General features: G+C 38.9%; 1 protein-coding gene across 2 annotated transcripts in view; it reads left to right on the top strand.

The window, feature by feature from the left end:
• WDFY4 (WDFY family member 4) overlaps positions 1 to 22449 on the top strand; it is a 138380-nt gene that overhangs the window by 55662 nt on the left and 60269 nt on the right. For both annotated transcript variants that reach the window (XM_065843261.2, XM_071811951.1), the window contains exons 32-41: positions 69 to 230; positions 341 to 538; positions 2004 to 2121; positions 2701 to 2858; positions 3302 to 3540; positions 5793 to 5902; positions 6869 to 7060; positions 7627 to 7766; positions 20484 to 20561; positions 21467 to 21667. In XM_065843261.2, the coding sequence (XP_065699333.1) occupies positions 69 to 230; positions 341 to 538; positions 2004 to 2121; positions 2701 to 2858; positions 3302 to 3540; positions 5793 to 5902; positions 6869 to 7060; positions 7627 to 7766; positions 20484 to 20561; positions 21467 to 21667 (1596 nt within the window). The remainder of the gene's footprint in view (positions 1 to 68; positions 231 to 340; positions 539 to 2003; positions 2122 to 2700; positions 2859 to 3301; positions 3541 to 5792; positions 5903 to 6868; positions 7061 to 7626; positions 7767 to 20483; positions 20562 to 21466; positions 21668 to 22449) is intronic.

Raw genomic sequence — 22449 nt, 5'->3', positions numbered from 1 at the left:
AGCAGAGATAAGCTTATATGAATGAGAGGAATTCTGCCTTGACTAGATGCACATTTGTCTGTGTTCAGCCTATTGCAGACACGGAAGGCTCCTGGGAGATTGCCTATCCAGTGAATGTTATCCAGTTTCTGTGCTTGATCTATCACAGTTATACTCAGGACCCCATGTGGCACTGTCCTGACTTCTTGAAAACTTTGGCTATGGTTGCTTTCCATTCTGGACCACCTAAGGTACGTGCATTTAAGCCAGCACAAACCCTTCAGATCAGAGATGGGTTGCTAGGAGGAAAAATCAATTTGAAGGATATTATGAGTTAAGATGCATTGCTGTCTTTCCACAGGGAGTCTCTGAAGGTCTTTTGTCTCCTGATGGTCCAGCCATTGCTGAAGGGAAAGGCTATGTTGATCCCTCTTCTCTCCCACTCCTACCACACCCTGCCAAGAAACATGTGTGGGATTTTGTGCAAGTTCTCCTCATGGACAGTCTTCTCAACATCCCAGCAACCAAACAAGGGCATCCACTTGAGCTGCTTCTTGAGGTCTCTCTTGTAGCTATCCAGCTTTACTGCCCTACCTTTCACTGGGGTTGGAAGGTCAGGAGGTGTCCTGCTAGTGGCCAAATGAAAAAAAGGTGCCAACCGTCTTGAAGGGGTGTATTCAGTCAGCCTTTTCAGTAGCCTAGGATAAGGCTGGGATCACAGCTCTCAGACGGTGTGTGGTACTTCCTAGTGGAGTGGAATTCCTACTTTTTTCACAGGGAAGAAAGGTCTTTTCTGCCTGCTCTGCATTCATGTGAACTAAGAAAATGCTGCCCCTAGACAACAACAAAGGAATTTATGAAACAACATTTAACATTGAAGTATAAAAAATTTCCCTTTTCCTTAGTAACACCTGCTTGTCATTAGAGCAACTCTCGAATTTGTTGTGAACAGAAGATTTCACATGGAGCTTTCCTGTGTACTGATTTTTGAGACAACAATTTCTTTTCAGTCCTCAAAAAAACCAAAAACAATTGTCTCCACTTTCAGGACAGATTAATACAAGCTGTAACAGTTGAGTTTGGGTTATGTATTTCAGCCACTCAAAGCACTGGAAAGAGTTAGAGTAGTCTGAGGAAAGGGAAAGTGGAAAATTTAGGCTTCAGCTCCAAATTGTTGACAGTCCAGGTGTCCCAGATGTGAGTTCTGATGCAGAATGTAATGTAGATAGTAATGAAGACAAGCTTGACTACAAGTGTCATGAGTCAAATTGTCTTATGGAGCAGCACTTCCCCCTGAAGGCTCATACAATAGCATCTGGAGGCTTGGTAGAGTTTAAAATGGATGGCTCTTCTGACTATCTGAATACTGAGGCTGTTAAGTGGAGCTGAAATACCCTGAGGGCAAGATCTCTTGGGAGACACCTATGAACCCAGGCTTTGGCCCTGTGCAAAACATTGTGTTCAGTGTGTGGAGGGTAACTGGCTATCAGCTAGAGAGTAAGATTTCCTTTTTTCCCAACTAGGGTATGAGGTTCTGCCATCTCATCTACTGCCCAGTAACTACCCACATGTGCACTCTTCCTGAACTCTCTATGAGAGGTACCATGTTCCCTTTGCACAGAGGAGTACACCAGATCTCTGCATCTACATGTAACTGTGAATTAGCTGGCAAAGATAAATTCTCAGCCTGCAGCTGCTGTTTCATATGCACACACCAAGGGCTAAAGTGTACAAGGGAGGTGGAATAGCTGTCCTTGCTCTTTTTGTGCTGTTTTTGCCCTCCTCTTCCTAACACGGTGCCTATGTGTTTAAGAAAAATGTTGAACTGTCTCAGTACTGAGTGTCTCTTGGAATTTCTTCTCACTTATTGAGCAAAACTTTTACTGTATCTGAACCTTTGACACGGATAATCTGCCAAAGATCCAGTGAAATCAAATGCCTTTGAATAAGGTTTGAAAGTGAATTTGAGTCTGATTTCCTGTTTGTTTTCCTGCTGTACTATTACGTATATTCTCCCTGTACAGGTTTCTCCAGAGGATGCCACCAGTGAGCAGAAGAGACATTTTCAGACAAAACTTTTGCTGTCTGCTATGGATGTTTTCCATGTCAACAGCCAAGGCGAGAGGAAAACAAGACCAAGAGGTGAGTGGTGAGAATCAGATCATTAAGTAGCTGATGTTCGGCATGCAGCTCTGATTTCTAGAGAAGTCTGGAAACAGTAGCTAGGACAGTCCAGCTCAGCAGGCTGGACTGTCCATTCATTCCTGTTGTAGGACAGTTTGCATAAATTACTGTAGTTTTACTATTCTTTTAGACACTCTCTGCTCTTTTTTTTTCCTCTTTTTGAGAAGAGCTTCTAAACATTAAAAATAAAGTACTTAGAAAGAAATCTAGGTTTATCCTTAAGTGCTTCTGAAAATAACCCTGATACATTAGTTGTTGCTGCTCTCCTTTGAGTCATTAGTTGGACCAGTCCTTTATGATAGTATTTTAGTGAGACTGATTCTGTCCTTAAGATGGAGCCATAATTTCCAGTCTAATTAAGGTTCTAGGTAGACTTAGAACTTTCTTAGACACATCCCACTTCTGAGATGTTACAGCATGAGGTTGTTCCTGTTCCTTCTCAGCCCTGGTAATACTACATCTCACATATTTTATTATTTTTTTTTTTTTGCATCTCAGTCTGCTTTGGTGTGATCAACCCTCTTGTATCCTCTCCAGGGAGCAGTGATCCTCATGGCACTTCAGAAACAACTGTACCTGTATCCATGATGAATACTGCTTATTTTGCTCAGAAGCTGGTTGAGAAGCTGAACTGTGGAATGTTTGCTGCCGACCCCAAGCAAATCCTGCTCTTCACTGCTAAACAGATTATGGGGGTGACTCACATGAAATTTTTTTCCAACTGTTACCAGCATGTTGTAATATGCTCTGTTTCACATTGAGGTTGTAATACTGCAGTTCTCAAGAAGATGGCTGTAATCCATCTGGTGATTGTGATTATTCCTGTTTCCTTGCATGAGCACATAATGGCTCCAAATGACCATCAAAGCTAGATGTTGCAGCGTAAAATGTGATAGTTAGGTCTTTTATGGCACTGCCTGTCAGCTGTGTACATGTTGCTCAACAGGAACAGATTAATCTCTGCCACAATTCTGGGGACTTCAGCAGAAATACAGGAAAATAGAATTTGTATCTGACAAGTAGCTCAGAGCACTTTTGCTAAAATAAGTTTGCAACAGCTTAAATGAAGTGAGAGGAGTGGATCCTTGGAGAGAGAGTTCTTTGAGCAAGCCAAGTACTCTGTTTTGTGTTTTCACAGGTCTCAGAAAGCCCTGTTTCTCAGAAGGAAGTTTTCCTCAGTGCCCTGTACAGCTGTTTAAACAGAGCCATCTTACACTGCCTATCCAGACCACAACAATCGCTGCCTGAACAGTTTAATGTTCTGAATACTCTCAATGTCCTGCAGGAGCAATGGGACATTATTTTTGCAACTTACAACTCAAATAGTAATTTTATTGTCTGCCTTATGTATTGCCTTTGCCAACTGAATTTGGGCAGGTATAAATGTTCATCTTAGTATAACATTTGTTTGCATTTCTATGTTATTATCTATGGGAGTGGGTGCAGAGGGGGAGATTTCACAAAACTTAGGCAGTATCCATTTGGGGGAATCACTAGAAGCTGACATTGAGCTGGATTCAGTTAAGGTAAGGACTTTGAATGTAGCATATGTACTGTATCCTAGCAAGCATTTGACCCGTTGGGCTCACTCAGTGCTCTAGGATTCTGCTTTAAATAGGGCAAACCTTCTGCTCTGATTTGGTGTCTGTTGAATTGGTAGAGTAAAGCCACTTGGGGAAAGGTGGTTGTTTTCCTCATACACTTTAAAAACTGAAAAAACAGAAATGTTTTGATGTAATTTTTTAGCATTTAATTTGGAGGAGAGGAAGGTTACTAATGTGCTCAGTATTCCAGAGGCCATGGATCATCTTTCTGCAAGAAAGTGGAAGTGATAAACTTTTCTTCAATTAGAAGGCTATTTTCTCCTTGAAACACTAGCGAGCAGAAAATTTCCTACCACCTCTTTTGCTCAGAGGCAGCTAGTATGTGTGTTTGTGGGTATAATAAGCAAGGCACAGTGGTTAGTAATAACATAATGCTTAATTTTTTTAAAATTTTTTTTTTTCATTTTGAAAAGGGTGTTTCATTTCAGAGACACCCAGACAAGCTTGCATGTTTGTCTAAACAGGACACTTAAATTTGCACATATGTTTAATTGCTACTCTTTATTAACAGAAACATCTGTATGTATCTTTTTACTCATCCAGAGTTTCCACCAGTTTACTCATTTCAGAGTAGTAACAGCACTTAACAAGCTTGAACTGATTTCAGTGGAGTTGGCTCACAAGCCCATCATTAAAATGAGAGTCTGGGAACCTTCCTGAGATGTGGGCTAGAGCATGCAGGTGGCCTTTCTCTGAGACATCTGCATGGGCTAATTTAGAGTTTTTCTTATCCAGCAGCTATTTTTGTGTGGGTACATTTAAAACATATATAAAAGTGTGCATGGATCTTGTTAATCTTTCTGTTATGGTTATTGTTACTTGGATCTGAGTGGCAAAGTCCTGATTGTACTGAAGTTGGGAGTTTTGCCGTTGGCTTGGGTAGAGGTAGAACATCTTACAAGTTCTTACAGGTGATGTGTCTGAGATACTCCTATTAATGTACGCTGGGGATTTTGGACATCTCTGTTTTATCAAAAGAAGCAAATATTGGCTAGTGCTTTTTTCACTATAATGATATTTAATGTTTCAATGAAAATCTTCCATGCTGCTTAGATGGTCTGAATTAAATCCATTAATACAGTATCACATCAGAAACTCACTTCCTGAGGTCTTTTCTTGAATTGTTTTTATTCCAGTCAGATAACAACTTCCAGGCCAAAGCTGTTGAGCTGGGGCAAGGGTCGCTCGTATGTAGCAAGAGTATAAACACAAACAATTACAGAATTGTTGGTGCTATCAAAAATCCAAACATAAAAAATCCAGGGAGTCAGAATTATGGTATTTGAAAGAAAATCAGAAATAAAAATGGTAGCTTTACATACCCAAGAGATTTGACCCTCCCATGTAATAGTGCCTGTTTACAGTTGAAGGAACACAGTATGTTACTACTGGCTATATATTATATATAATTGACAGCACTTCTGTGATCAAGCCCATGTTGTCTGGATGCCTTAAGTAAGCCTTTTGCATTTATTGAAATTCCTGGTATCTTTTACCTACTGACTGGTAAATGATCTGACACTCCCTCACACACACACCCCCAAAGCAGCACTAACTCTTTGGTCATGGTGATGTTCTCAATTATAATCACATCTACATGATACTAACATCATGGTGCTAAAATTCATGGCTTTGTTGTGTTGAGTGCTTTGTAAACTCAAAGAACAATCATTGGTGCAAAGAACTTGGACGAACTACAGCAAGGCAGTGTTTCACACATAATGGGAAATACCTCTAGTAAAGAAATTCAGAGCAAAGAGATGGCATACAAGATCCTCAGAGGAGGTGCAAGAAAGCTGGATGCAAGCTGACTACATCGGTATAGCCTTGTCTTCCAGCTAGTTGAGATGAATGGTACATACAAGAGCACTAAGAAGTGCAGGGATAAGGTGAATGCTCCCTGACTTTGAAAACCACACTGACAGGGAGGGGATGTGTAGAAATACCTTTAGCTTTTTCACTATCCTCAGTTTGTTTTAAGTCTGATTTCCTCACATGGCACTGCTTTTTTTTTTTTTGTCACAGCTATCCAGAAGGTTTTGGGCTAGATGCAAAACCAAAGCTGGCTTCATATCACCAAATTTTCCTTGCACACAGTGAAGACGAAGAGGGCAGCCTGCCTACTCCAGATGATGGTAATTTATGGCACATTTTGCCTTTGGCTTACAGAACAGGAAAGTACCTGGCCTAAACCATTATCAGAGCAGCTTATACAAGTGCTACTTAATTGCATCTTCAGTGTATAGGCATTGTGGGCACAGCATAGAGAAAGGAAGGTTGTGCTGAAAATTACTCCTGTTCACATCCTACCTTTTTATTCAAAATTCACACTCCATGTCCTCAGGAGTAATGGATATCAGTTTGGAGATCTCTTTCCCATGTTGTGGCCAGCATCAGTGCCCAGCAACACAGTATTTGTAGCTCTATTTGTTTTTTTAAGGCCTATGCAGAGCTTGTATCTGTCTGTTGTATACAGGAAGAAACATTTTGCTCTTTTAAGAGAAACATTGGAAAAAATTTTGGGCTGTGCTCAGTGTGGAGGCCATCACCTGAACCCTACAGAAGAGTGATGCTTTTTTAAAAATTATTTTATTTTTTTATACTTTGACTTCAATACGATGCAACCAAATAAGTCTGATTTGCAGAGAAATACAGCAGAAGAGCTCCGCACTTCCTTGAACAGTATCCTGTTGCTGTGTCAGATTGTTTGATAACTTGGTTACCTTTACCCCACTGTCTCTACCGATGTTTGGCAACATAAAAGAATGTCTTTTATGTGCTTTAGCACTCTATGTATGATAAGAAGATCATCAACATTCTGATGAGATGGTTTTCCAAGGAAGAAAGTAATTAGAATAGTCTGTCACTCCTACTTATTTCTTTCAGGGAGCTGAAATATAGTAAAATAAATGTCCTGCTGTTTTAGACTGACTAGTCTGGCTTAGAACCTGTGGAGGCAACTGTCATAAATAAGAGACTCCACTGACTCTAGCAGTTGTTCTGGACCTGTGCTGTTCTACATGTGATGATTTTGCTTTATCTGCTACTTGATTCATTACACAAAACGTGTTTCTTCATTTGTAGTTTCTTTTGTTTCCTAGTCCATCAGGAGATTTTGAGAACAGTAGAAATCATCTGGAAGCAGCTTGTTTCTCAGAGGCGGCAGGCTCTGGAGGACACTTACAAGATGGATCTTTCTGTAAAAGGAAATGACAAAGAAAGGGACATGAAGATAACGGAGATCACTCCTTTGTGGGAAGAAATTATGACAAGAGCTTGGCAGCACTTGATAGGTCTCTGTTCTTTTATGGAACACTTGTAGTAAGCAAAGACATTGCAGTAAATGTAGCACTTAACAGAAAGCTGCTGATTCTTGGTTATATTTTTCCTCTGTGCATCACCTGCTAGGTAAAGCAGATTCTCAGTTTCTCTCATCCAGGATTGTGATTGCTTTCTGTGTCATGCCCCAGGCCTTCTGCAATCATCTGGTGATGTACTGCAGGAAAGGGAAATCTCCTTAGACAGTTGTATCCCATAAGAAAACTTAAAAGGGAGGGTATTTGGATGAAGAAGGGCATCCCAATGAGTGTAGTGCTGCAGGGATTCAAAATTCATGTCTGTATAACGATGCTGGTCTATGTCAAGCATCTGTGAGGCTTTTAAATAAAGAATCAAGAAGTACATATTAATTCAATGCCCCTCTTATAAATCAGAAGGTCAAGCCAGCTGGAATGAGGCACTGTCATTTTGTTATATCTTGTCTAATGTGCACTCAAAGCCTCTACTTTCCCACAGGCTCAACTTCAAGTCTTACATGGTGTTTCATGTTTTTTTTTTTTTTTTCGGTTCTGTCCCACAGCGTCTGAAAAGAAGATTCTCCAGAGTAAACCAGGGCCAGTCCTGTCACAGAGCAAGCACAATTCCTGGAGTGAAAGCCTCTCCTCAGCTATTAGGTTGGTGCCTGGCCGAAACACAAAGGAAATGACATGCAAATCTGAGGTAACTTCTTTTTTTTGTCTTTTCTCTCTCTGTCACTGGCTCTGCCTTGGATATGGCTCTGCAGAATTTGTCTGGAATATGTCTGTTGACATGTTCCATTGTAAAACAGACTCCTCTTGCAGTTAATGTTCCTTTCCTAGGCTGCTAGAAATAATCACTAAGAAATACTCATTGATCGGAAGAACTTCAGTTGGCAGTATTCATAAATAAAGTATTAATGCATACTTTTTTGCATGAGGCCTAATTATTGCACTTGAAAGGAAAAACCTTAGCAACCTGTGTGTGTGCTCACAGGATTCTGCTTGGGTCAGAGCAAGGTGAGGAGATGTTTACTTTGCTGCTGCCTTTGACTGATACCGCTTATGTAAACCTTGTCCTTCAGACACTGAATTAGTAGAAAGGATCAGGTATTACCATAGTACTATCCTCTCATATTCTATTCAATATGAAGTATTAAAGGTCCAAATTTTAGTTTAGCCTCAAGAGACAAATGCTTATATGAACCAGGGGTGGGTCTGGAAGTTATGCAGCATTCTTACTGCCAGCAATGCAGCTGGACTATCTTTGCCACTGTAAGCTCCTCTCTTGCTGAGAGAGAGGGCCATTCCCATCTTTTTTTCTGGACATTTGTTCTCAACAAATAAATAATTTGTTCTCAAAACAAATAAAAAGCACCAGTTAGATGTTACATGTTCAAGTGCATTTGGGCTATAGTAACCAGCTATAGGGTGGGGCAGCAGTGCATTGATAGAATACTCAGAGCTTTGGACTGAGCTTATGTTATTGCAGTTCTGGACATACTAAGGTCTCTTTTTTTTTTTTTTTTTTTTTTCCTCCTGTTGAGGAAACAGCAAGTCTGTTACAACACCAGCTTAAGGAGTTTTAACCCTCCAGTTCAAGTTGTAGCAGGTTGCAGCTTTATCCCCAGTGATGGCTGGTTCACTTCCAGGTGTATTGATCAGGAAGGCTATGATACCTGAGTAATGTATCTTGTAGTACCTTACTGAGCTGCAGGTTTTTTCTCAGCATCTTTACAGCATCCTTCTCATTTCTTAAAATCACTTTGCTGCTTACAGAATGAAAAAGTTCTTTCCAGGTACACATGTAGTCTGTGATGTCATACTGCAAGAACATAGACTATTTGCCCTGGGGTCTGTTTAATTATTTTTTAAAATTAATTTTGATTATTACAGCTGATTACACCTCAGTGAGCAATGTAATTGATATTTGTAAATGTATCCCAAGGAACATTTTGTACAACATGCTTTTTGCTGTTGAAGGTTAAAGACTCTGTTATTGGTTTTTCCCTAAATATGCCCACATCATTAGTTCCTCCAGTGAAAAGGTTGCCATCTGGAAAAGGCAGCACAGAGACATTATTCAGGCACAAGTGCATGAAATTGGTGTTTCTGCATCTTCTGTCTCTCTCCTGCAAGGAAGCGGCTTGTAATTAAAGGAGCTGGGTTTGAAGGAAACATTACTCATTAGGTGTTATTCCTTATCATGTCAAGGACTGACAGCTCCACAGCTCTGATAAATTGTTCCTCTCAATGAGATGCAAAGCTACAGTTCCAAATGTTCCTCTCCACTCTCCCTCTCCCCCTTTCTCTCTCCAGCCTATCTTCGAAAGAGTTTCACTTACTTTTCAAAGAGATAAAATCAAAGGGGAAGAAACTTAATTTATGTGCTCCTCAACAGCATTCTTTCTTCACACACTTCACAGGCAATGTATAAGTTGGGATTTTCAGTATCAAAAGAAGTTAGGAGAACAAGTTACATTGAAAGTATATAAATAGTATATAAATAGAGCATTCATAAATAGCATATAAAAATATATAAATAGTATTTGTGCTTCTAACTCGTCTGACCTCACTTTAAAAAGCCACTTTAGTCACTTTAAAAAGTGCTGTAATGTGATTTTTGTATCATTTAGGGGAAAATCACTTGGGAAAAATCTTCAGATACTGGCCTCTGTCTTCACTACTACTTATGAACCTATATCCTACAGCAATAGGCACTTGGTTGAAACATGGAGATAAAAGGAAAAGTAGTAGTATGAACTACATAGTGAGAGGTAAAGCCTTTACATCCCACAGTAAAATAAAAGTCTATGCTTTTACTGAGAGCTAAGCATGATTGTTCCTAAATGAACAAAAACTTATTAAGTTTGAGAAAAGTGCAGAAATTCAGCCTGGATTTCAAAGCTTTGCCAAGTAGAAAGAATAAATGGTTTGGCTACTGGGTTATTAATTTGTTTCCTTTATTGATTGAAAATAAGCAAAGAAATTGTAGTAGTAGCAACATGTACTGCTAATTGAAAAAAAAAAAAAAAGCAACACAACAAACAAAACAACCCCCTGAAAACTATCAGCTTTTCCCCTCGTCATTTACAAGATAGCAAGAGTGCTTTTGAGACCCAATCCTCAATCTTGAAAAAAAGTCAAAATTCAAACTATTCACTCAAGGAGCAGACCTCATGTTTCTGCTGTACTTTCACTCAGGTTCTCCAGCACCTGTGAAGCCAATTCCCTGCTAATTGGCTGCAAATATCAGAATTAGCGATCAAATGCAACTGTGTTTTATGCATCTACTTTACAATCTCATGCTCTGAGCTTTGTCTGGAAGGCACGATCATTCAGAAATGAGAGTGTTATCACTTTTCTGGTAGTAAAATGGTGATGATCTGCTCTAGTAATTGCTATTTTGTGCTTTCTTGAAAGTCTGAGTAGCCATACAGGAGCAAGAGGAACCCTGTACAATGTCAGATTTTTTTAATGCTTGCAGGTTACAGAGCTCAGTAACCTTGCCAGCAGGAGTGTCTGCAAGACTCTGAATGTGGTGCCAAGGGTTTCCAAATAATTGACTTTCCTGTTTCAAAACGACCGTTTTGATCTCTTGCTCTTTCAGTTCCCTTCCTCCTCTGGTCCCTTCCCACCTCTGACTACTGAAAGGCACACATGTAGTTATTATCCTTTATAAGAAATGCAGAGCCTCCTGAGTTTTACAGCAGGCCTGATCATGCCTGTCCTCTTGTGTTTTGGTTGATTAATTATATTCCTCTATGCCAGAGACCCATATACTTTGAAAGAATGAAACAGAAAAGGTCTTTTTAATCCTAGTCTTCAGAACGAAGAAGTTAACAGAGACCTCCTAATTGCAGAATCAGAAACTTTGTGGTAGGATTTTTGTCAGCAAACTTACACTGGTGAAGATAACTGCACATAAAGAGCCAGTGTCTGATGTTTGTTGTGCTGGTTTTGTCACTCTATTCATTGCAAGAGAATTCCTCCTAGTTAAGTGATGGGAGAATGCAGCCTTTGAACCCTAAGGGTTTTTGAGCAGTTTGATGGATAGCTTGGTTTCTGCTCTGCTGCCCTCAGTGTACACAACGTCACTGCAGAGCTAATGGAAAAAAAACCTCCCAACAACGAGAACAACAAAAACACCAAAACAACAAACAGCAACAACAGACTTTTTAATGGTGTAGCTCTACAAATGACAGAATACTAGGTGCTGTGTTTGGTTTGACTGGGAGCAATTAGCCTTTCTTTAGGTGGTTTCGTAGTAAGAGCCAATCTGTTGTTAGCAGCAGGCAGATTGTTAAATCACAGCATCAATGTGTTAACAAGAACTGCTTTTGTCTCTGTGGACAGCTTTCTGAAGTCAAGAGCTCTAAGAGAAGACCTCTTAGCTGAGACTTAAGTCACTGTTGGACATAGAATCTACTTCTTTTCCTTTTGAAAGTTCTTCCTCTTGATTGTTTACATGTATTTTTTTTATTTATACTGATTGCTAAGCAGTCTTGATGTACCTGCTGAAAAGAAGCTGCAAGTTCATTAACTCATTTAGGAACATGAGTTGTATGTCCTCATCTATCACTGAGCAAGAAGGTAGTGATATGACCAAAGACCACTTGAATTCTCCATAGTTTCCTACACCCTTGCTTAAAGTAAATAACAAATGTCTCTTGGGCAAGCTCCATGGAAAGTTGTCTGTCAAGTCCTGCCTCTGTAGTGAGATTCCCAAGAGGAAGAAAGATAGCCTCTCAAATATCTTTTAAGAGCTAGTATTTCTTTTGAAGTCTGAGGAAGACTGACGCATGTTTCAAACATGTTATCTCAAAGTCTTTGAGACTTTCTTTAATTTTAGATTTACAGGAAATGTATTTTTTTTTTTTTTTTTTTTTTTAGTTTTCGCATGTATTTATTCACCAGACTTTTCTCTTAGGCCAGCAACTAAAACCGTTGTTACCACAGAAAATTATTCTTTACATCAAGAACAACAATAGTTTCATATTTCACAACCAGAAAAAAAAAAATTGTTTCACATGTAACACTCATTCTTAAGATAAATATGACTAGTATACCTAGTATCTCTAGAGATTCACCTATGGCAATAATGCATTAAATTTTGAGAAGTATTTAAACATAAAATTTTCATTGACTTCTGTGGGAGTTTGAAGTTTAAGCTCAAATTCTTTCTGTGCTGGAATTTTAAATCTCTACATCAACAGTTAGAGGAGTTTTTTTAATGTGTTTTATAGGGTGTTAGAACTTATATAGTACAAGTAGTAGGTACATGACAGATACAGAATTAGTCCTGTCTGGGCAGGGCTCTCACCCCACAAGAGTCCACCAGGTAAGAGCACTGAGGCTTCATTCATTCCTGGCTGTCAGTCTTGCTTCACAATTTTGCAGCCATCTTTACAGCTTTTCCATTGGGTGTAGCGGAAGAGGAAGAAATGATCTGTTGTAAATTAACATGTACAGATCACACTCATAAATTTGTGGGTGAGATGTCTGTCTGCAAAAGTCTGTGCTTTTTAAGGTAGTTTTGAACAAGGTTTTTCAAGCAGAAGTGTTTAATGTTGAACTGGAAGGCTGACTATGTACTCCTAGGCTCTTGTCAGAGCACAGAAGATTCAGCCCCAGGGTATAAAATCAGTGTCAGATCAAAATGCAGTGTGTCAATGGGGTTTGACTTCTGAAGGGAAGAAGCTTTATTTATCTCAAGTTGTTGGACACAAATTGTAAATGCAACTTTGCTGTTATCACCAAAGGTGTCAGTGGCAGCACTAGCAGCTGAACCCAGAACTAAACAGTGGACTAGTGCTTTCAAATACTAGCTACTTCTTTCCTGATTTGTTATGGCATCTTTCAATAATTGGTTGTAAAATCAAGGCTGATGCTGACCAGGCTGGGTTTTCAAACAGTAGTAGGGTCACTGCATCAGAGAGTGGTTGTTTAAGACAAGGAGGTAAGCGAGGTAGTGAAAAGGAGAGGAGGGTTGTACAAGAAGACCTTGATAGTTTGGGATGAAGGAGGGGCAAACTCAACCTAGCAGTTTATAATAGGTGAAATGAAGAAGACAGAAATATTTGAAACATAATCACAATTATTATTTTATCAAATGTTTTCCTTACCAATCACTTAGTTGATCTTTTATTGTCTTTTCAAGTTAACTGAGTTAAAACAAACAAACATGTAATGATATTTCTTTGAAAAGTGCATCATTTGTGTAACATCTTTATCTTCATAATAGAAGGATAATTAACATCACTAATTATCTAATTAAGTTCATTAACTATCCACCAACAGTGCACTATGAAGTTGACATTATGTTCTTCTGTCAACAAATGCTTTGATTTCTTAGGAAGTAATTAAAATGTGAATTAGCATGTCATTAAATGCACAAGGGAAGTTTGGAATCAAATATTCATTTCAAAACTGCTCATAGCACACATTTTTTTACTTCAATGAAAGCAGGCTCTTTACTATTAATGATGTATATTAAACAATTTCCATTATAATATTATTGTCTTGTTTAATAACCGGCTCAAAGCTAAATTACAATATGCTGCAGCAAGCTGGAAAAAGTTTCTTTAAGTTTGCAAAAAGAATTTTTTATGTCCTTTTAAGTGGATATCTGACACTGCTCATTTATCATTTACAGATTGTTTACAAGATCATAAAGAAATAATTCATAGCTAGATAAGAACTGCATAAATACATAAAATGCAGAGCTATCTAATTTTATATTATAAGAATCACCAAATTTTCTGAAATGTATTGGAATCATTTCTACATTCATTGAAGATAACCATTTAACAGAGAAGTTGGAACATGAAGGTTGTATAGTGATGCATAAAAATTATTAGTCTGACTCAGATCCATAGGCCATGCACCCCACAGTCTGTCCCCTAAAATTCCAGTACTGGTTGCTACAGGAGGTGATATGTGACAGCACAATGCACAGGAGAAAATCTATCCTAGTGAAGTTGCTGTTTTCTTGATTTATATCAGTTTTTTCTTAAAACCTGAAATACAATAAATAATACACCTTCCAAACCTTTTTGTGGCTAACCATTTAGAGGGAGTTTTTCTTGTGTTTTTAAACTCAGTGGTGTCCTGTGATGGAGAAGTCCCTTAATTTAATCATGCATTTTATGAAAAGATGTTTTCTTATGTTTCCTGTTTTTTTTTTTTTTTAATTTTTATTTTATTTTTGCCTTTCGAGCTAGAGATTGTGTCTGGTTCAAGTTTAAGCTTGAAGCTTGGACATAGGATTTCAGCAAGTGAAGTTCAGTGTTTAAAGCTGAGAACATTGAAATCTCATCTTTCAAGAGCTGTTGGTTGCAGAGTTTTATTTTCACATAACAGAGATGATGCCAAATGAGTTGAATGGTGTTAATGCGGATGAAAGCACAATTTTATTTGAATGCAGATAAACCCTAAAAACAAGTGCTAGCCACTGAAACAGTTTGGTTTGTTTTTTTTTCTCTGCTGAATATGTAGAAAGACAAATACTTTTTCCTATTTCTTGGTTCTAATATGTCTGTATTCCTAAATTTTGATGCAACATTTTATTTATAAATAAATTTCAGAAATAAATTGCTTAAATTACATTCCTTTATATGGATTGTTTGATTCAAATACCTGAAGTGGCAATTTAAATTGAATCAAATGTATGTTTTTGCTTTAAAACTTTGGGTGGAATCAACATTCTTATTAAAGTTTCCCACAAGAAAATAATTTTTTATTATTGTCTAAGTTCTATATTTCTTCTATTTTAAAAGTCAAACGATGTATTTGTTTTCAATTATGCTATTTATTATTAGAAATCTTTATAAGGAGAAGAATTAGGACCTAATTTGCTTATCAACAAGTTACGATTGTATATATGGTATCTTGTCTCATGCAGGGAGCAGTATAAAATGCACATAGGAGTCTGGGTGCCCAGAAAATTAAGCATGAACTTCTATCAGACAGCAGGGACTGAAAACAACTGAGAGTGGGTATCTGCAAGTAGAGAGCAGGGAATCAAGAAAGGCCCTAGAAATCTCTGCAAGGCAAATGTAAAGGTTTCTAACCTGTGTTTAAGTCTGACCATTTGTTTCTGGTTCTCATCCTTGCTAGCCAAATTGAAGCTGAAGCTTGGTTATGCCTGTGCTCCACTCATGCGTTCTGCTACAGAGTGGCCTGTAGAGTTTAGGGTTATTCTACAGGCGCTAAAAGAACTCCGGAAGTAATCCTGTCACCTTTAAACGTGCGTCATTTTAGGAAAACTGGTAATTTTAGGGGTCAGGGAAGAGATGTGTCTTTGTATTCTGTACTTTGAGCTCTAAGCATACTCCAATGTTTACAGAATTCTTCCTTCAACTAAAGGATTAGAAGTACACATTTTTCTTAAAAGCCATAATTTAAATGTAATCAGAAAATGCCAATGCATGAGGCTTTCAGGTAAATGCATTGAGAGACTATGTAGTAAAGCCCTAAGTTACATATGCCTGTAGGACTTCATAGAAAAACACCGTTTTAAATAGAAACAGGAAAATATTAAGAACAAGTGAAGGAAAGAAGAGACCTCATTTCTGTTCTCCATAATGCCAAGGTTTGACCTTCACCTTTCACTAGAGCTAAAAGCTAATACCTATGCTGTAACAGGATGGAAACTGAGCCCTCAAGAGGCTAAGTGAATTATCCTAAAGTCACAGAAATCATTCTCAGGGACAGGATTAAAGAACAAGAGTGTCTTGCCTCCCATTGGCTTTTTTGCTCTTAGGAGACTGTTCTCCAAGGAATTTGTCTCTCCAGTAGTAGTTGGAATGTGTGTGTATGCACACATACATACATGTCTATAGTTGCTGTACAAGCAGAGCTGCTTCTGTGCTTCCTGAGTTTAGCTGATAAATACAGTGTGGAAGTCTCATCACATGTACATCATACTTTGGTTTTATCCTCTTGAAACCAACCCCTGTGTGTGGGTACATTTATGATGCATTGAAATATGGAGGTTTTTCTCATTAAGTTTGCTATTCCCCAACCAACTGGTGATGCCAGGAATCTGTCCATGATCCTTAGGAGCAGTTGGCACTGTGCATTAGCCTCCTAGTGGGCTGAGGCATGAAGCTTCCATGCAACACTTAACTGCTGGAACTACAGTCTGTTGAAAAGCTAAATGAATTTTGGCAGACTAACAATAAAATCTACATGGCAATAACAATTTTGCAATTCAAAAGAGCCTGCAAACCACCCTGAGTGTGGAGAGTATATGTGAAGGAATAGGACAAACTCCTCGTTAATCTGCTAAGGAAAGCATTATCTGCCTGAGCTTAATGCTTGCTACCCGGTGACTAATGAAGCGATTTTTCCACTTAGGAAATGAACCTACTCACCTGGTTAGATGTGTGGGGAAAAAGGAGGAGCATGAGAACTGAAGTGAATACAAGAAGATAGTTTTCACACCTCAAAGGAGTTTAAGCTCAAAACTTAACTGCTGATGATCTGGCTCTGTAGCTATGCAAGTCATAGTTGGAGTTGACTAATATCACTAGTTCTAGACTGAAAAAACATGCTTCAAAACATCTGTATATTTAGGCTTTACTTTTGGTTCTTACAAGTAAAAAATTATTTTGTCTTGCAGTTTGTTTTTATTTATTAAGAGTTTTGACACATACTTTTGTGTGCACATGTGTTCTGTAATACAACACGTAGCCTTTAATCCTCCAAAGAAAGCCTCAAAGTGCAGAGATGCAATGACAGAGTGTTTCTTTAGGAAAGAACTGAGATATATGTGGCATCTGTATCATGCAATATGAGTTTATTATGGCAAGCCTGAATATTTATGAAGTGTAGGAGTGTTAAGTGATATATATGTATACATAAAAAATAATAAAAATCTATCAGACATAAAACATTCCAGGGCTCAGTAGAGAATTATTAACTTTTAAGTCACACCTCAACCTTTTTTCTTTTTCTTTTCCTTTCAACTGTTTCTTATTACAAGCAGTGTTTCCATTGCTTTAGTTGGAAGAAATTATAGACAATCCATTCTCTGGGTTTCTTGGCATGCTCATTTCTCTGTTTGCCAGCATTTTTCTCCTTCCTGATTTTACCTTCCCCCAGTGCTAATCATTTTCTCTCCTATTTGCATGAAGCCTCCTTGCAGCAAGAGGAGAAACAGTTTTTTATTCTGTGTTTTTTTTTTTTTTATTAATAGGGAAATAACTTGTATATTCTATCACCTTTTTACACTCTAAATATTGGCTTGGGAATCTGAGGCAGCAAAACAACATTATTGTACTTAGAATGTGATTGTCTAAGGCTGCAAAGTAGAGAAGTCTGTGTAAGAAAGACTTGAAACATGGTATCCTACTCAGATTTTTAGGCCGGGATGGATCAATATGGCCTCTTAGTCTGCCCTTTGCTAGAATGCAGGTCTCATTTCTTGAATTTACACCTGCTTATCTGCATATGAAACTCAAACCATATATTATAACTTGCACAATATCGATAGTAATCAAAGCCGGTGTATTTTGTTCACCACAGATATTATACTGTAGCACTGTTGTATTTAATCTACTGCATAAGGAGCTGACATTTTAAAGGATAACCACCTACAATTTTTAATAGAATCTCTATTTGTTAGAAACTTGTTTGCACTAGTTGTTCATTAAGCATTACAGTGTAACTGTTCTGACTGAGCACTTAATAAAGAATAACCTGGTCTATATTCTCCACGTTTACTTGGTATGTTTTTCAGGTTTTGGTTTTGTTTGTTGGTTTGTTTTGTTTCCTAATTGCAGTGATCTCCAATTTTGTTAACTGTTCATTTCATTTTACAACCAGATGGTTGTCTTGTGGGGATGATCATCAGAGACATGTTCATCTTGTTGAAGATGGCTAGATAAAGCTCATTTGGAAGCCAAAGCGATTAGTCTTCAGTTCACCAGACATGGCTAGCAGAACTTTTTTATTTCTTAGGACCTTTCATGTGTTGCAAAGGCTAGGACCTGAGTCAGTGAAGTCAGCGAGAATCCTTGCAATGTGGATTTTGACCTTAGGGGTCTGATCGGGGACCGTAAGTGAAATATAGACTATGAGCAACTTTGAAACAGCTGCCAGTAGAGCAGTGACTCATCTTGGATAGCCTGTGGGTATCTGAAATTATTGTTAATACTTGGAGGAATTGTTTGTCTATTCTGAATGGCTTTTACCCTATGTCCACATAGAGCTGGGATATCAGCTCTTCTCCTATACTGAGCCCAGCTCAACAGCACAGAGATGCTGTTGCTTTCTAGGTCAGCCTTTATGGGAGTTTTATATGAATTATGGAATAGTTTTGTGAGGCCACAACTGTGATTACAGGTTTAATGATGCTTTAAACAAACAAAAATGTAATGGCTTTCATCAGTGTAAAACAGGAGCTTCCTGCAGGGAAACACCAATAAATGTGACTTTGCAGCAGGGGTACAGACCTGGCTGGCAGCCAGCAGTAATCGGCACACCACATAGACCTTGTGTGTTAACTTAATTATAGCACAGTGCAAGCAGCAGCTAGACAGTTTGCTGTGAGGAATCACAGCCAGTGTGGCACAGAGTCCATGCATTTAAAAGTTACCCATCTGATCCATGGCCTTAGGTAGTGAGAGGCTGGAACTTTCACAGCCAGTTTAGCCTCATGATGTGACTCGGAGCAATCTCACCTTTGTCAGGGAAGCTCATGTGGTCATGAGAGCCTTTGAATGGCACTGGGGACCACTCTAACCTCTCCTGTATAATCTCCAAATAGCTTCTGCCTCCTCTGCCACCTCTAGTCCTCAGGAATTTATCAAAGGGACAGTTACTTCTGCTACTCACTGCTCTTTGTAATGCAGATAATTGTCAGCCGCTCTAATTCCCACTTTTTTTTTTTTTTTTTTTCCTTCCAATTTGTGGCTTTGGTTTACCTTTTGTAAGTTCCTGGGAAGGGTAAGCAATCTTATTTTGGCTTCATGTTCAAATAAGCCCGTATTCTTTTCACATATTTGACTGGGACGTGGAATAGATATTTCTGGTTTATTTAGATACTGTGACTTTTGGGATTCTGTTTCTTTCAGTAGTGATTAGGAGCATCATCCTGAGTTGGATCCCAATGTACTGTACTATCCACTTCAGGAAAAAAAATATGCTCTTGTATTTTGTTATTTGCATGATGCTGGTTTGGTACCTGAGGGATTCCACCAAGTTTAATGTTTCTGCTGATCTTTTTCAAAAGGGAGACTCGGATAGCAAGGGCTGTTTGAAATTCACTGTTTTGTGTTCTGCATAGATCTCGGCTATGTGAACCTTGTGACCCCAAAACCTGTGGGTTTTGGTGGAGTAGTTTGGAAGCGAATGAAACCCACTTCACTTCCCTACTCCCTGAGTTTAAGGATGCCACCACACTGGACCACTGTCCATGATCTTAGCCTGTGTAACTCTAGGTTAGTATTATGGTCGCTGTTTTGTGGTTAGAGAGATAATGGCATAAGGCAATTGCATGTCTTGCTGGATCACATAACAACCTGTTTGCAGAGTAGGGAATGCAACTTGTAATCTCTTGACAGGAGTTCATCAGTCTTATACTTGCACAGAGACCTTTAGCTTAAGAAGTTCATTCCAGTAAAACAGCAGATCAAAAGTGTGACAATGGGGATTCACTCTTCTGTGAGTCTAGTGCATTATGAAAGGTGGCCAGCAAGTTCTGTCAGACTGCTTTGGAAAACATGTATTCCCAGAAACACCTGAGTAGCACTAGGGTTTAGGGTGTGTCTGTGCTGTGTAGTGAAGCAGTAGCAGTTATTATGAGTGTTGTCTTCCAGTACTGCAGCTCTACAAGTTTCCAGTTCTGGAGCTAGCCAGGCTTCTCTGCATCATAGTCCCATTAAATAATGTATTTATATTCCACGTCCCTTGTTGCCAGAGGACTTACGCTCCTAAATCTCAAAAATGTTTTTGGGAACAGTTGGTTTCCTGTTTGCAAAAAGGGGACACGGACCATTCCTTTGTTTGCACTTTCTGTTTATGCAGCAAGGAGCAGGGGATCATTACAGATCCTTACCTCGGCTGGGGTCTCTCCAACAGATAGTTATCTTTTATGCTACTTGCACTGTTAACTAATTCAGCTCCATAAATAGGAGCCTTACATTTAAATTGCTATTTTCTTTCTTCTTCTGAGTAGTGCCACTAATGGCCCTCACTAAAATCATGAATATGTTTATCTTCCTGGTGTAAGTGTACAACTTGCTCACAGGTGATTCCCTCATCACTGTACTGTCTAGAGAGCCATCAGACTTGTGGACACAGGCCATATTCCCTAATTATTATTGTAAAAGACAGTAACTAACGCCTGCTTCTTCCCCTCACAGAGTCTACACCTGCAGCGCCTTGGTGTAATATGTTCTGATATTTCTTCTAGGGATTTGTGTCATGTATGGAACGGTACCGAAGAACTGGGCAGGAGTTGTACGCTTCTTTGTACAAGAACCATGTACAGGTAAAGAACAGGAATATTGTGCAACATCTTTCTGTTGTTGAAAGGATGCTCTTGGACTGCCCCCAGAAATCAGGCATTTCAGAAGTGAGATGAGTATGACCAAAGGAATACTGAGAGTTGATGAGTCAATACTCCATTCCTGACATCATCACTGAAGTGCAATATAGCACCACTCACCAGTCAGTTTACTCTCTTTGCCTTTAGGAGCCTTTTTTCTTCTGTTTTAATGAATTATTCCACTATTCCACTATTCCACTCTCACAGTGGCAGAAATGAAAGTCAGGACTTTGACTTTTTTTTTTTTTCTTAGCAGCCAGTAAAACTTCCCAAGAAGTCTCAAACTCATAGCCAGTAAAATCTGACAGGTATCCTTCTGTTTCAACATTTGCCATCAGAGACCAACAAGCTTTTCATTCTTGGGAATTCTCAACTCTCCTTTAAACTGATATTTTAATGCCCACCCAACCACTGCACACACCTCCTAAGTAGAAATAATTAAATTTATTCCATGCTTGGAGGGAGAACAGTACTCTTCTGATCGAGACTTTCAGACTCTGTTTTTAGTGATCATGGTCACTGCCATTCGACATGAACATTTGCCAGAAAATATGGAGTGAATAAAACCTCTGTGATGTTTTTCTCCTGGCTCACTGATTTTGAGTTGGAAATCTAAAGAAAACAACCATTTTCAAGGAGGTTGAAGTTTACAACATGCTTATATCTGTCACTGTATCTTAGTTTGATATTAACATCTCCCATAGCACAATTTCTGTGGTCAGTCAGACCTGTGTTTGCTGGGTCTACAGTGCTTCCATCCAGTAGGTTGGACTCACTGGGGTGCTGTCACTGCTGGATGGAAGGAGCAAAGTGTGCAGAAGGTGGCACAAAGTGGTTCTGTCCCACAGACGCTGCAGTGCGGTTACAGCAGAGCAGCCAAGGACTGGATGACACTTGAGGAGCAACTTTTCTACAGAAGGAGCCCATGGGGAGATGCAACACAATCCTCAGAGACACGTTGGATTCTTGATTTTTATGAAGGGCCTTCACGAATGAGGAGGAGGATTCAGCATGTGAACACCCAAGTGACGATGCGAATGAAGAGTGAGGTAGGAAGCTTTTGCAGGAGGTGTGCAATTTCTGTAGCAGTTGCTTGATACTTTATGCTCACCTCTTTCCTCTGGTTCTCATCACCTGGCTCATCAATATGCTTTGCCATGCATATAGAAACCACTGAACAGGGCTGGTTTTGAGACAGTAAGAGGGGCTGCAATGCAGTAACAGAATTATTTTCCCTCTTTTCTGGTATGAGATCTCCCCAGAGAGGTAAGAGTATAAACTGACCATACTTTTCTGCTTGCAATACCTCATGGTTATAGGACTTCCCAATGGATGCAACAGTGTCCACTTAGAAGGCTGCACTGTCCTGTTAGTCTTATGCTTATTAGGACTGGTGGATATTCAGAAGATTAATTAGAGTGGTTTGAACTAAGCATTGAACTGAATATGTGGGGTATGTACTACTGTCTCTCTGTAGTGTCTAAGTGCCAAATCCTATCAACCAGAAGTGGAAGCACTTAAATATATCAAGAGTTTCCTATTTCTAGGACATTTTCAGCTTTTATTTGAAACTTGGATTCTGGCAGTTTTCTGCAGACTGGAAAGTATGATTTTTATCCTACAACTGGCCTCATGCGGGTCCTCTTTGAAAAGACAACAGTCCTTTTGCATAATTGTTGACATTGCACCTACATTTAATTTTCAATGAGTTTATTTGAATTTCCAAGGCATTTGTTTGCAACATAGTTCTAAATCTGTGTTTTCCTCTGTGACAATGTTCTGAATTATGTTTACCTGTCTGCATATTCCACTCATACTTAGTGTTTTTCAG

The sequence above is a fragment of the Patagioenas fasciata genome, chromosome 8, assembly GCF_037038585.1.
Source record: "Patagioenas fasciata isolate bPatFas1 chromosome 8, bPatFas1.hap1, whole genome shotgun sequence".
Lineage (NCBI taxonomy): Eukaryota > Metazoa > Chordata > Aves > Columbiformes > Columbidae > Patagioenas > Patagioenas fasciata.
Note: the sequence above shows the minus strand (reverse complement) of the source record. Positions and strands in the feature narration are given on the sequence as shown.